At 33.2% G+C, this 16017-nt stretch overlaps 1 protein-coding gene across 1 annotated transcript; it reads left to right on the forward strand.

The window, feature by feature from the left end:
* Positions 1-574: 574 nt before the first annotated feature.
* Positions 575-11391, forward strand: LOC110799291 (probable linoleate 9S-lipoxygenase 5). The gene is made up of 9 exons (XM_022004519.2): positions 575-1063; positions 3952-4238; positions 8540-8780; positions 8894-9229; positions 9309-9394; positions 9479-9586; positions 9674-9978; positions 10074-10337; positions 10435-11391. Exons 1-9 carry the CDS (start codon positions 751-753, stop codon positions 11201-11203), a joined length of 2709 nt encoding a protein of 902 aa, XP_021860211.2. The 5' UTR covers positions 575-750; the 3' UTR covers positions 11204-11391.
* The last annotated feature ends 4626 nt before the right edge of the window (positions 11392-16017 follow it).

A 16017-nucleotide genomic window follows, 5' to 3' on the forward strand; every position in this document is an offset into this window, starting at 1 on the left:
TTTCATTAATTTTTAGGAAAATTTGTCAAATACAGCCTAGTAAAGTTTTCTATTTGTCAATTACAACGTTAAATTTCTATTTTTTCCAATTACAACCTTAAACTTATACATCCATTTTAAATTACAACCCGAAATTATTTTCTGGCAAAAATCACCGGAAGATGATGTCATAATGTTATTAAAAAAAATATTTACATATTTTCTATAAAAAAATTAAAGCGATAAATAAGAAATAAAACAAAAAAAATAAAATTATCGAAAAAATTATTTTCTTTTGCACTTCATCATTTTTTTTAATAACGTCATGACATCATTTTCCGGTGATTTTTGTCGCAAAATGGTTTCGGGTTGTAATTTAAAATAGATGTACAAGTTTAAGGTTGTAATTGGCAAAATTAGAAATTTAAGGTTGTAATTGGCAAATAAAGAACTTTATTAGGTTGTATTTGACAAATTTGCCTAATTTTTACGGAGTAATTAGTAATCCTACTACCTATAATTTCAGGATCCGCTACTGCCAATAACCCCAAAAATCAATATACACCGTATCACATAAAATATGTCGAAAAAAAAGAAAAAAAAAAACACATAAGTATAAAACCAATAAAGCTAGCCAAAGGATCTATGTTTTCCTCAAATCAAACGTTTCACTTTTGGTACCACTAATATATCAAACCCCTTTGTATTTGTTTTTTTGTTTTGGTTTTTCCTCTGTCCAAGACTCGAAGCTGTAGTGTAGAGAGGAGGGAGATGGGTTTTTGTCCGTCGACAAAATTGATAAACATGGCCGCAGATAAATTGATGTGCGGCCGAAAAAGTGTTTATAAAGAAGTTGGAAATGACGCGACTGTGAATAGTGTATGTCATTCCCTAAACGACGACAACAATAACGGGGAGGTGCGACGACATGATGATAGTATTAAGACGAAGAAGATTAGAGGGACGGTGGTGTTAATGAAAAAGAATACTCTTGATATGACTGATGTCCGAGCTTCGTTGCTTGATCGTATTCATGAACTTGTGGGTAAAGGTGTTTCTATCCAACTCATTTTCTCTCATCCAGGTACGTCTAGTCACTTTCTCTTTCCAACTCTAGTACTTTACTTTTGAATTTTAAACACGTACTTTTGAATTACTTGTATATTATTGGTTCACAAGTTCCAAAAGCTCTAAACAACGACTGACAAAAGTCAAAAACCATGCACCCATAATAACAATTGAGTACAACAACTATGCAGTATGCACCCATAATAACAATTGAGCACAAGAACTTTTGGTATCTCAAACTTGTACTCCGTAATTCTTACTTCCTCCTTCTTATTTACATGGATATGATTGGATTTTGGACATTATTCACACAAGCTCTTTTGACTTCATTTTGTGGTATATACTTAAGAAAAAACATAGTCGTGGGGGCTCTGGTTAGATTCATCTCAATAAAAAATTTTAAATATCAAAATTTTGTAATTTTTTCTTATCCACAATTGAAGATATTAATATTTGAAAACGTACGTTGGTAAACGCGCCTAAATAATTGTGTCATTTAAAACAGCAGTGGAAGTATTTTATACACCCCACCCATCTCAATAACACATTGTATATGTCCGGGTCACTTTTTGTCTTAATGTCTTCATAAAGGTTTTGGAAACTATTGAGTCTCTATATATTCTGATTGCTCGTTTGATGATCATGATAATCATAATGAATTTGCATGCATCATTACATTAAATTATAAATTTAAGTATGTTTTTCATTTGTAAGGAAAATATCTTCGCCCCTAAAATATATAAGGAAAGTATCCTGTGAAATAAATTAAGAATGTAATTCATGTTCAAATTCCTATAACCATTTAAAATTACATTTCGAGCCTTACCTAATATGCTTCAAATTAAAGTGATGTTTTGAAGGTACAAAACGGTTTTGGATCCTCTGGAGTTCTAAAATAACTCTACAAAGTAGAGTTTGAACATATCAACCATTGAATAAAAAATCAATGGTTCATATATTATTTTTTCAAAATTCCCCCTATTTTTTCTCATCAATATGAGTCATTGATTTTAAAATATACGGTTTAGATACAACTCTACCTTGTAAGGTTTATTAAAACTCTAGAGGATCCGAACTCGTATAAAACACGTGCTCATGGCCTCGTGATTAACGAAATAGTATCATCCTTTAAAATTGATACTCCGTATCAAACTTGTGTTATCTAAAAAAGTTAGGACATACGAAGTAATAAATTAAGAGAAAACTATCCTAGTAAATTTCTAATTTCCGTGTACTTTTCCAATTAAAAAAAAAAAACATTTTAAATGACAATCCAATTTTGATATTACATACTTGTAGCCATATGAAGTCGAGTCCGTTCAAAATAAATGAGAAAAGTTTTGATATTACATACTTCCTCCGGTTTTTTTGAATGACACAATTTTTTTATCACCTTTGTCAATGTAGTATTTCAATCATTAATATCTTTAATTAGCAACGGGTAAAATTATAATAAGTTGATATTATAAATCTATTCAACGACACGATTATAACAAGAAGTCATATGACTATATTATTTCTTAAGTATAAATCACAATTGATATGTACTTAACATTATATGAATAATGTCAAATTGTGTTATCTGAAAAGAAAAAAAAACAGAAAAATATATGGTTCCACATAACTTTAGCGCATGTCTGTAGGTTAATTACGGAGTAACATTCTTCGTCGTTAAGGGTGTACAGATTCCGGCCCGGTCCTAAAATACTTGAATTTGGATCTGAACAGCACCGGAAAGGACCGGAGACCACCGGGCCAAGGATAGGTTGTTTGGGCAGATCTGTCACGTATCCTTTTTGCCAGAAGACATGATTTATTTCTTTGAGTTCTCTTATATGTGAATATGTGATTGCTTGTTTTTTAGAAAAATAATGTCTCAATCTTGGTCTTTGAAGTCTCAATCTTTTTCGATGTATACTACAGTTGTACGTCATTCACTAATCCGATCTTATAAAATGATGGTGATAACGAAGAGATATATTAAGATCAAAGGAAAGATATCCAATAGTTTATTAATAGAAACCAAAAAACCTCATTAAAATATAAGCTATTATTATAGTTGCATTTTATCTGACCTTAATTGTAATTATATATATTAAGTTATTTGTACTTGTTGGAGCTTTATGGAAATTATCTTGACTTATCTGAAATTAATTATAAAACTGATCAAACTTGATTGTAACAGATATGACCTTATTGGACCTGATTAGAACCTATTATTTTTTTTGATTTTATATTTACTGCACCTGACTGGAACTTATTTAATTAACTTATTAACCCTAATTGTAACTCATTTAAACTTATTGAATCTGAAATTTATTTTTAAGGTGAACACAACACCCCTGATTGCAAATTTCAAAAGTTGGAAGCGGGTTCAAAACCGTACCATACCTGTAAAAATTATTTTCGTACTGTCTAGGTTAGAATAATCCTGATCTAATCCTCGATCCACGAAAAATAAAAATTTTGATTTTCCCCTCCAATACAATTTTGAACCAAGGCACAATCCTTGTAGCCATATGAAGTTGAGTCCGTTAAAATAATTTAAGATTAGAACACTAGTCAAATTAGATAACCCCTGAATGTTTCCATAAAGTTTTCCACTTTCCTATTATACGTGATCTTGAATGCATTACTTTGATCATTAATATCTTGATTTCACATTAATAAAACTAAGGTGTCTTCTACTCGATCCGTGTTCATCTAACTTTCACAAATCATAATTTATTTAAACTTATCTTAATGTAACCGAACTTATTTTAAGTTGTTCTTTGATACTTGATTGTTATATTATTTAAACATATATTGATTTGTATTTATATAAACTAATATTTGTTGAAAGAACAGGGTTAATTAGTTGTAGGAAAAATTGTTGGCTGATAAATGTAGTGTATTTTTATGCAGAAAATGGATTAGGAGGAAAGTTGGGAAAGATAGCATACTTAGAAAAATGGATTTCAACAATAACATCATTAACGGCTGGAGAAACAACATTCAATGTGACATTTGAATGGGATGAGAGTGAGACTGTTCCTGGTGCTTTTATCATAAAAAATCATCATCATAGCCAGTTTTACCTCAAAACTGTAACACTAGATATTCCTGGACATGGCCCTCTACATTTCGTCTGTAATTCATGGGTTTATCCGGCTCATCGTTACAAATACAATCGCGTCTTCTTTTCTAACAAGGTACGGAGTTATACATATCATGTCTAATATATAGGCTCAGTACTTACATTTTCATTACAATTTCAAAGGCATATTACCCGATATAAGGAGATTTTGCACATGTGACCTATCATAATTCATACATACACGTACTGCCGGTCTTAATAACTAGGTCAATGCCTCATTACTTAATTTTTATTCAATTTAATTGAGTATTAACTTATTTTTATTAATTTTATAGGGCATGTTTAAATTTATTCTTATATTTTAGTCTAAGAAACATTCCTGTCTCATGTAGACGACCAATCATCATATCATATCGATATAAGGAACCGCAAGTATTGTTGTAAAGTCAAAAAAGCACATATTAATCACCATCAATACTATACTCGTCAAAATAATACATTACCGGTGTGTTAGACGGGGGAATATAAAATAGCCAGTTTCACTATCATTCTTAGTTATCCATGGACTAATTCTAGAGGAGAAAGGGAGATACACAGCTAACATTCACTACCAAAAAAAACGGTCGTTTTTCGACCGATCGAATTTTCCGACCAAACAAAATGAACATTCGTCATCGCCCTGACACCAATTAAGATTTAAGGCTTTACCATGCATCACATAAGAATATAAGATCGTGATCAACACTATCAATGGACCAATTCTGTAGTAGAGACTAGAGAGGAACAAGATTAACCCAGTTACCTATGCACAAGGCCAGTTACCGCCTCGCCGGTGGTAATTAGTAATTAATATCATCCATGGACTACTAGAGGAGGGAGATCTAGAATTATTGGGAGACCATTTTGACCGAGTTTCACTGATGTAGATATGGCTTATGGGTCCATTCAATAATTTTTTTTTTTAAAAAAAAAACCTAAAAACTATGGCCTATGGGTAGACGGGCACGGTAGTGGTAAACAGTGGCGGACCTAGGATATTTGGTCAGGGGTGGCACGAAAGTGATAGTCGTTGAGATATAAAATGACAATGTCACAATTTGGGTATTGAATGTTGGTAACTTGTAAGTACTTTTTTAGTGTTAAATTTGTATTAGTTGATTGCATGGAACTTCAAATAGTTGAGATTTTTTTTTATCAATATACACTAATATTTTATTTTATAAAAAAGTACTAAGTTTAAAGTGGCTATTATTAAGATATAGCAGTAAATAATTGGATTGAATTTTTTTTATCTGACAAAGTGTTTTTTTACAGTGTAATTGAATTAAAAATAAAGGTTAGGAAAAAAGTAGACAATGCTTCCATTGGTTTAAAATAATATTAAAAAAAAAACTAAAGCTAGAGAGAACTAAAGGATTTATTAGAAGAAAACGAATTAAAAAGAAACAAATGAGCTGAAAATTTACCAAAATTGATTGTCATGTTTATATTTATTTATACAGTGTAGTCCAATATATAAAGGTTGTAAAATAAAAATAGAACATATTTCAATTGGTGTAGAACTAATGAAAAAAGCTAAATAGACAACCAAGGGAAAAAACGAATTAAAAAGAAAAAGAAATGAAACAAATAAGGGGGACCCTAGGTTAAAGAACTCATTTCTTGTAAACCACTGCGACAACATACATTTTCATGTTTATTTGATCACGTTTAATATAACAAATATTTTTTGCTTTAATACATTTCAATATTTTTTTTTTTTTTTTTTTCGGGGGTGGCACGTGCCCCCCTTGGCCCCAACGTGGGTCCGCCATTGGTGGTAAGGTTAAAGACTCTTATTGGACATGATCTTTATTGGAATGAGTCAAGGTCAAACTGATAGCCCAACAAATTAAAATGGTTATCTATACTACGGAGTATATATTAAAATGCGTTTTTAAATAAGTTTACGTACGTGACACATGACACTCTGCTTATTAATCATTAACTTTATCTGATTTTCACATATATGGAAAAAAATGGGAAATATGGTTTGCATAAGGTTTAAATCCCCAAACTTGTGTTTAAACAATAAAACCATTACCACTAAGACATGCCAAGTTTCATGTTATCATTGCGGAAATAAAAATAAATAAATGCCAATGTTATTGATGTAGTAACACGGGGCATTGCCCTAACCCAAATACTACTCCCTCCGTCCCGGAATACTCGACCCAGTTTGACCGGCACAGAATTTAAGAGACTTAAATTGACTTATTTAATTTAATAGGTAGTAGTTGATAGTGGGGTATAATTTTAATGTAGTTAGTGAGAGGTGGGTTAAGAGGTGAGATTGGGGGAGAGTAGGGGTTGAATTTTTAATTATTTTTTGTATGGAGTAGGGGGGTAGGTGGGTTGATAGGGGTGGAGTGAGAAATAATATAATATTGTTAGAATATTTCCATTTTTAGAAATAGGTCAAGTATTAAGGGACGGCCCGATAAGAAAAACAGGTCAAGTATTCCGAGGGAGTAGTTGATATTAAAAAAAAAAAAAAAACATACGTGTGTTTAACTTTGATTTCACTTGTACTTGCTTTATCTCTTTCCTGTTTCATTTTTTCTTACTCCATAATTGACCGCCCATTAGAGATGGCTAACGTGGTAGGTTGGGTGGGTCGTGGGTGAGTTTGGTGGGTCGTGGGTCGGGGATAATTGACACACGACCCGCCTCAGTTAAAATAGGGTGGGTCGAGTCGTGGGCTGTGTCGGAAAAAATTGACACAGTACATGATGGGTCGTGGGTCGAGGTGGGTTGTGCACGTCGGGTGGGTCTGATGAGTTTGGTGGTTTACGACAGATGTGATACCGGTGGGTCAGGTGAGTTTGGTGGGTTTACATGAGTTTTACCAACTGATTTGGATAAGGTGAGTTTGGACGATTAATAACGATAAAATGTTATAAAATTTGTATGAACTTAAATTAATTAATTTTTATGTTATTCATTTACTCACATAAATGTGGTTAACATATATTTACACAATAAAGTTAGAATTTATTAGCATTATTTTTAAACATACAAAATTGTTAAATTAGGATGAGTTTTGCGGGTTGGATTCGTGTGTTGGGTGGGTTGGGTTCGTGTGTTGGGTTGGGTGGGTCGGGTACGCCGTGGCGGGTTGTGTCGGGTCCGATTGGGTGGGTCACAATATATGGGCTGTGTTGAAAAATTCTGACCCACAACACATCAACAAAATATCGGGGTTGTGTCATGGGTCATAAGTGTGTCCGACTCATGTGACCCACAATGGGCTGGGTCAAACCCGACCCACTGGCCATCTTTACCGCCCACCATCAACTCACTGTTGTCCCATGACCTGCTTCTACCCAACCCATTTTAATGTAACCAGCAACGGATCTAACATTTTTATATTATGTGGACCAAAAGTCAATTTTCTAATTTTCTTTAAAAAATGTTACAACAAGCATACTATTAAACTATATCTATATTTTGTTCTCAAACGAAAACTAGGTTAATATTTTGAGACTGGGACGTAGTTAAACGTTATGATTAAATGACAGGGGTCATCTGACATCACTTAATCCATAAATTTGTTTAAAAATATAAATATAAATATATGATGTCTTATTTTAGAGTCTGGATCCTCTAGAGTTTTAGCTAGTTAAAATGAGAAACATAACATGTGAGTTCAATAAAATTTTCAATTTTAGAGATATTGTAACATATGTCAATTTATGTACACTATTTGTATAATACTTCTTTCGTTCATTTTTACTGTCAACATTTGTCACTTTCACGCATGTCAATGCACAACTTTTATCATTAATATCTTTAAATCTCTATAAGTAAAAATTATAAAAAGTTAATATTTTGAACATACACAATAAGACGAATCTAAAAAGATCTCACATGACTATATTTTACCTTACGTATAAATCACCAACAATGAACAAAGTATAATACGTGAATAGTGTAGAAATCATAAACGTTGCGAGTATTAAAAATCGGAGGAAGTATATATGTATTATATGCATAAAATATAATATATGTTTGAACATGCTACTTCAATAAACGTTGTTACATCTCTTATGTGCAAAAAGTTACCAACTACATTAACCCGACCGGCCGCATATTTAAATCTAAGATACAGTTTTTTATACATAAATGTTTTTTAAATGATGGGGTCAGCCTTGACAGGTTGAAGTATTTTTATGTCAATGAGAAGCTGCAAAACTGAACCCCGTAATTCATCTCCAGTTTTAGTACGTAGTAATAAAATGAGGAAAAACAAGAAATTAATATCCATGGATAAAAATGAGAAAAAAATGTCATGGGGAAGAATGTGATGTGAGTAGCAATAATATATACTTCTACGTATGAAAGGTTTGGTGATGTTGATTTGCTTTCCTGCACCAGAATTACCTTCCACATGAGACACCAGAAGCATTACGCAAATATAGGGAAGAAGAGCTAGTGAATTTACGAGGTGATGGAAAAGGTATGCTCAAGGAATGGGATAGGGTATATGACTACGCTTACTACAATGACTTAGGAATGCCTGACAAGGGAGAAGAGTATGCACGCCCTGCTCTTGGGGGCTCCAATGATTACCCCTATCCACGGAGAGGGAGAACAGGCCGCAAACCAACAAAAGCTGGTTAGTAAACTATATCACATTTTCCATATGTAGATAGATTGCATAAGTGAGACTTGCAGTGTACTTTAAATCATATTAACAGAAAACATATATTGGTGTATTGACTTTGGCAGATCCAAACACAGAAAGCCGATTGCCTCTTATCAGTCTTGACATATATGTACCAAGAGATGAGCAGTTTGGACATATCAAAATGTCAGATTTTCTGGCATATGCCTTAAAATCTATTGCTCAGATATTACTCCCTGAGCTCAAATCCATATGTGATAAAACTCCTAATGAATTTGACTCATTTGACCATGTCATGAAGCTTTACGAGGGTGGTATTAAGCTACCAGTCGGGGCACTCACTAAACTCAAAGATCGGATTCCTTGGGAAATGATTAAGGAACTTGTCCGCACTGATGGTGAAGATTTTCTCAAGTTCCCTATGCCTGATGTCATCAAAGGTATTTTCTTCAACTAATTTGTTAAGTTTTACTGTAATTTTGGCTTTAAACATTGGATTTTCTTTTTATATATCCTCAGAGAATAAGTCTGCTTGGAGAACTGATGAAGAGTTTGGACGAGAAATGCTGGCTGGAGTAAATCCTGTTCTCATCTGCCGTCTTCAAGTAATAATATTAAACCTTCTGAGAAGTGAGTACTATTATGATTTATGGTTTTGGATGCTGATATTTTTAAATTAAAATTTGCAGGAATTTCCTCCAAAGAGCAAACTAGACCCAAAACTGTACGGCAATCAGAACAGTTCAATAACGAGGGAGCATATAGAAATGTACATGGATGGATACTCAACAGATAAAGTAAGTCTCTCATCTTTAGTTATTACACCATTCGATATGATTGATCTATGAATAAGAAGTTTAGTTAATTCTATTTGGATGATGCAGGCACTTAAAAACAACAGGTTGTATATATTAGATCATCATGATTCATTAATGCCATACCTGAGACGAATTAATTCTACTCCCACAAAGACATACGCATCAAGGACCATCCTTTTTCTCAAGTATGATGGGACACTGAAGCCATTAGCAATTGAACTCAGCTTGCCTCATCCACAAGGTGACAAACATGGTGCTGTCAGTCAAGTATATACTCCTGCTGAAGAGGGTGTTGAAGCCTCTGTGTGGCAATTAGCTAAAGCTTATGCCGCTGTCAATGATTCTGGTGTTCATCAGCTCATAACTCATTGGTATAATTCTTACAATATAATATATGATTACATACATTAACCTTGAGTACGGATTGATACACACACAAGTACACAACACTCAATTTTGATTGCAGGTTGTACACCCACGCGGTAATAGAACCATTTATTATTGCAACAAACAGACAGTTGAGTGTGCTTCACCCAATTCACAAGCTCCTGCAACCTCATTTCCGTGATACAATGAACATAAATGCATTGGCTAGGCAAATCCTCATCAATGCTGGTGGTGTACTGGAACGAACAGTATTTCCAGCAAAATTTGCCATGGAATTGTCATCATTTGTATACAAAACATGGGTATTCACTGATGAAGCACTTCCTACTGATCTTCTCAAGAGGTACTTTCATTAACCCACAACATCATGCATTGCAGCTTTTAATTACTGTAATACTACATTTCTAATCGTATATGCTTTTTTGCATCATATATTCCAGAGGGGTGGCAGTTGAGGATTCCAGCCACCCGCATGGTCTGAAGCTGTTGATTGAGGATTACCCTTTTGCAGTTGACGGGCTTGAAATCTGGTTCGCAATTGAAACATGGGTGAATGATTATTGCTCGTTCTATTATCCAACAGACAGTCTAGTAGAAAGAGATTCTGAAGTTCAATCTTGGTGGAATGAGATCCGTAATGTAGGGCATGGTGATAAAAAAAATGAACCATGGTGGGTGGAAATGAAAACAAGACATGATCTTACAAGTACATGCACCATCATTATATGGGTAGCTTCTGCCCTGCATGCTGCTGTCAACTTTGGGCAGTATCCTTATGCAGGATACCTTCCAAACCGCCCTACTGTAAGCAGGCGTTTTATGCCTCAACCAGGCACTTCAGAATACGTTGAGCTTGAGTCTGATCCTGAGAAAGCATTCTTGAAAACAATAACAGCTCAACTTCAGACACTTCTTGGTGTTTCCTTGATTGAGATATTATCGCGTCATTCCACAGATGAGGTTTACCTTGGTCAGAGGGATACCCTTGAGTGGACTTCAGATGCTGAACCACTAGCTGCATTTCAGAGATTTCAGATGAAGTTGTTGGATATTGAAAAGAATATTACAGAAAGGAACAATGATAACAGATGGAAGAATCGACTGGGACTGGTTAAGGTTCCATACACCTTACTGTATCCTAACTCGTCGGATTATTCAAAAGTTGGGGGACTTACAGGTAAGGGAATTCCGAATAGCATCTCTATTTGAACTACAATTTGCCAACATGGGTATTTCAAATTCTAAAATGCAAATCATTATTAATTACTCTTTGAATTTCATTGCACCTTGAAAATATTACTCCGTACTCCCTAATTGTGAAGGTTTGATAACATGTAATTGGACTCTTATGTTGTGTACTTCGTATAAGATATGGTTTTACACTTTTTTTGGTTTTATGTCTATTTAGTTGCTTCCATTTTTAGTTGAAATCAAAATCCTATGGGAACCAATGAACCATTGTGCATTTGCTATTGATTGATACTAATCTATTACATTATACTGAAACAGACACCATGTATCACTTTTTAGTGCAAAATTTTTCCGCCACAAATATTTTCTTAAAAATATATCAACTTTATTTATTTTTTATGTTCTATTCTTTTAGCTGTTTTAAAAAATAATAAAATACTCCATATAGAATATGATAATTAATAGATACCACGTGATAATAATTTACATAACATGATTTTGGTAATATTAGTAGATATATCAAATAAAGTTTAGCATATTAAGCATTTAAAATATGTAATACGCAGTGGACGAAAATTGCATATTAAATGATTAAATTAGTATGTTTAAGATTTATTAATTATGCATTTTCTTTTTGAGGAAAACTACATCAATTAAATATATATATTTTTTTAAAGTCAAATGGTAATTTTAGATATCCGTGTGTGTACATGATCTAATGTAGTGTATTTTAAAATCACTAACCTATCTATTCTATTACATTATACTAAATCAGACACCAGGAATGACACATGTCACTTCCTGGTACAAAATTTTCCCGCCAAAAACTCATTTCCTAAAAAAACATATTTACGTTATTTTATTTATTCTCTCTCCTTTTTTATAAACAATTTATGTATGAAAAAACAAAAAATAGGATTATAGAAAATATGACAGTATTAAACAATTTTGGTATTATTTTAGTCAAATCGTCATATCAATAATAAAAAATATATTTACTCAATGGTTTGGTCAAATTAACATATTAATTAGTCATATTGATTTAATATTTATTAATTACATATTAGCTTTAACGGATACACATTTCATTTAAATGTTTTATAAAAAAGATGATCAAATAACAATTTTTGAATATACGTGCGTGTACGGGACCTAATCTAATATATTAAAAGACACACCAGAAATGATACTCCTGGTGTGTCCTTGCTTTTTTTATTTTTATTTTTATTTTTTGCATCTACACCACTGAAGAAACTTTAAACTATATATTTTCCAATTTGTTTAATCGAATATAATATCTTCATATTGGTATGAAGAATATTAATCACTTAACATGGAAAGAGTTACAAATTATACTTCGCACGATTACTGATTTTCTAATACTTCGTATTACATTACATGTTACTAATAACTATAATAAAAATATTACTCCATCCGCCCCGAATTACTCGCTCCGCTTGCTTTATAAAGTCGTCCCAATTTAATTGCTATTCTCTCCGTCTCGGAATACTTGACCTGTTTTCCTTATCGGGCCGTCCCTTAATACTTGACCTGTTTTTAAAAATGGAAATATTCTAACAATATTATATTATTTCTCACTCCACCCCTATTAACCCACCTACCCCCTACTCCATACAAAAAATAATTAAAAATTCAACCCCTACTCTCCCCCAACCCCACCCCTTTACACATTTCCCATTAACTACATTAAAATAATACCCCACTATCAACTACTACCTATTAAATTAAATAAGTCAATTCAAGTCCATTAAACTCCGTGCCGCTCAAACCGGGTCGAGTATTCCGGGACGGAGGGAGTATGTTTCTATAAATGGTATGAATTGTTTAATACTGTCATATTCTATAATTGATATGACCCATTTGTATGCCTACTTTCATAAACATTTTGACACATTTTCAACTAACTATATTTTAAAAGTACCTCACTATCAGTACCACCCAATTAAACATGAAGTCAATTATATTGTCTAAAACCATGTGTCATTCAAAGCGGGTGAGTAATTCCGGATGGAAGTAGTATGATTTCACAATCTTAATAAACAAATTTCTACTGCAATATTTTTGTAGTATGATTTCACAATCTTAATAAACAAATTTCTACTGCAATATTTTTATCATACTTTTTTTATATTTTACAAACTCTTAGGCCTACTTAATGACTTTAAAAAATCACAAGAATAGTGAAAGCATTTTTAAGTGTTATTGCATGCTTATAGTATACTATGTGTTAAAAGATTATCAATTAATTCAAATTTGAGTAGTACCAATTGGGTGTGGTTAGCAAAATGAAGTCATACGTGTTGCTCACGTGCAAGTCAATGTCCGAAAAAGCTCAGTCAACGCCGTAAATTTGCCTTTGGTTGCCTTTAGCAAAAAAATTACATTAAGGTGTGATTTCACAATAAAATTATATAAGGTTTTTTCTCGCAAAATTTGGGTTATAAAAGGTCCTTTTATAACAAAATAAAGCACACGTGTTGCTCACGTGCAAGTCAATTGCCCGGAAAAGTCCAGTTAATGCCGGAAAATTTTCTTTGGTTGTCTTTCACAAAAAAATAAATTACATTAAGGTGTGATTTCATAAAAAAATTATATAAGGTCCTTTCTCGCAAAATTTGGGTTATAAAAGGCCTTTTTAGCAAATTTTGCCTTGTATTTATAGTAATAAACGAGATTATGAGTAACTTTAAGCATAGTAAACATGTTGTTGTTACTATTATTGTGTTTTTTTATTTGAATTTTACGCCATTTTATGGTTGAATTTGACTAAATATAAACTCGTATATGAAAAATTGTTAATTTGTGCGCATATTTTATATATTTATTACGAAAATTAATGAAAACATAATACTTGTTTTAAAATCAGATCTCAATCCGTTGGGTCAACCCGAACCCGAAAGTTCTCGATCTTGAACAAGCATTTATAAACCTGAACCCAAAAGTGCCCGACCCGAATTAATCCAAACCCGAAAGTAATTTTTTAAAATCCGACCCGACCGACCCGTTTGACAAGTCTAATTACTAGTCGCTCCGTATACATTCCTACCATCTATTTGCTTGTCATTTTTGTTTTTTTGATAGTAAAGTCAATTCAATAATAAAAATCCACACGACATCTACAAAACTAGAAAATCTAACTTTATCAAATACATAAAAAATTGAATCAAACAAATGTTTCCTATGTAGTTCTCCTTCCGTCCGGAAATACTCGAATCGGTTTGACCGATATAGAGTTTAATGCAATGTAATTGACTTATGATTTAATTTGATGATAGTTGATAGTGGAGTATTTTTTTAATATAGATAATAAAGTGTCAACTTTTTAAAGGGATAGTGGAAAATGACTCAATTTTTAATGTTTTATTTAGGAATATAAGTGGGTCCATGGATAAGTATAATATCAATAAAAGTTTGTCATTTATAGAAACGGTGTGAGTAATCCGGGACGGCTTTCTAAGGAAAGCGGTGCGAGTATTCCGAGATGGAGGGAGTACACCATAACTACGATCGTCGAGGAGATCTTGCAATGTGTGGTGCATCTCCCGCACATGTCGCTAGAACACACAACTTTTTTTAAGAGACAATCTAATGATTTTTTGTTGTAGCAGTGACTCGCGAGGATGATTTTCATATGATTCATCTGAACGTATTCGAAAATTTGATACCCGTTGCGATGACATATAAATATGTACTAACAAACGAAATTTACGGTAGTCCTTCAGATTTGCGATCCTGGACATTCGAAAACAAAAAAACATACTCTCTCGCAAGTAGAGAAGAACCATCCCTGTCTTTCGAGGGAGAAACGCTCCTCGCACGAGGAAGAAGAATTATTGTAAATCTAAAAAAAAAAAAACAAAGCAAAAACATAGACACAAAATTAAATTTTGGGGATTTTCATCGGTGTAAACTGATGGCAGCCCCCTCAGAATTCGTTGTTGGAGGACTAGGGTTTGAGAGATGAGGGAGATAGGAGAGGACGACCGCTTTTTTTAGTTTTGTAATTGTACCTCTATATTTGCATGTATTTTATCCATTAATTAGTTGTCTCATAGATATTACTCCCTCCGTCCCTTTTTTATTACTCATATTTTTTTTGAAGTGTCTTTTATAGTCTGTTTCATACCTTAACTGGTTATATTTTCAACTCTCTCTCTCTCTACATGAGACCACATTATCAATCCATATACACAATTTACAAGCAATGCTTAATAAAGAAAGGTTTATCCTATGGGATAATCAAAAAGTGACAAAGGAAGTATATCATTGCAAAAGACTGTATTGACAAGAAAACATTCACTTAAAAATGACACCCACATTTATTATGTCAGATATTAATTGTCTTACCTCGAGTATTAATATCGTTAAAGGTTGTGACAATATAACAATTGATCTCGCCTGGACATAAGAAAGTAAGTGTCAAAATGTAAGTATCTTGAGACAATGAGATATTATTTTGGGAGGGGAGAAAATTGAGGGTAAGAGAAAGGCAAAGGTTACTGTACGGGGTGTCCTACCGGCACCACCTGATACCGGCAGAACTCCCCATATGTAAACTTAACCTGCAGGTAATCTGGTCATCTTAGGTAAATATCCTCTACCGGCATTATTTGCAAGACCCCCTACCGGCATTATCATGAAGACAACCAACCAAGGGTCACTATCAACAGGTCGCTATCTAAGCACAAGGGACCTACCTGATCGTACCTTTGGATTGGTCTATATAAGGAGCACCTCATTTATTGCTATGAGGTACACAAACACTTAAACACACTTCTTTCTTACTCTCTAATCATCTCTTAATCATCTCT

This window comes from Spinacia oleracea, chromosome 3 (genome assembly GCF_020520425.1).
Source record: "Spinacia oleracea cultivar Varoflay chromosome 3, BTI_SOV_V1, whole genome shotgun sequence".
Taxonomy (NCBI): domain Eukaryota; kingdom Viridiplantae; phylum Streptophyta; class Magnoliopsida; order Caryophyllales; family Amaranthaceae; genus Spinacia; species Spinacia oleracea.

Excerpts from the sequence above, each read along its gene's own strand:
- LOC110799291 (XM_022004519.2), top strand. The coding sequence starts at position 751 with ATGGGTTTTTGTCCGTCGACAAAATTGATAAACATGGCCGCAGATAAA. Across the intron at positions 8,781-8,893 it reads CCGCAAACCAACAAAAGCTG|ATCCAAACACAGAAAGCCGA; the intron begins GTTAGTAAACTA and ends TGACTTTGGCAG. Across the intron at positions 9,395-9,478 it reads TTCTCATCTGCCGTCTTCAA|GAATTTCCTCCAAAGAGCAA; the intron begins GTAATAATATTA and ends TAAAATTTGCAG.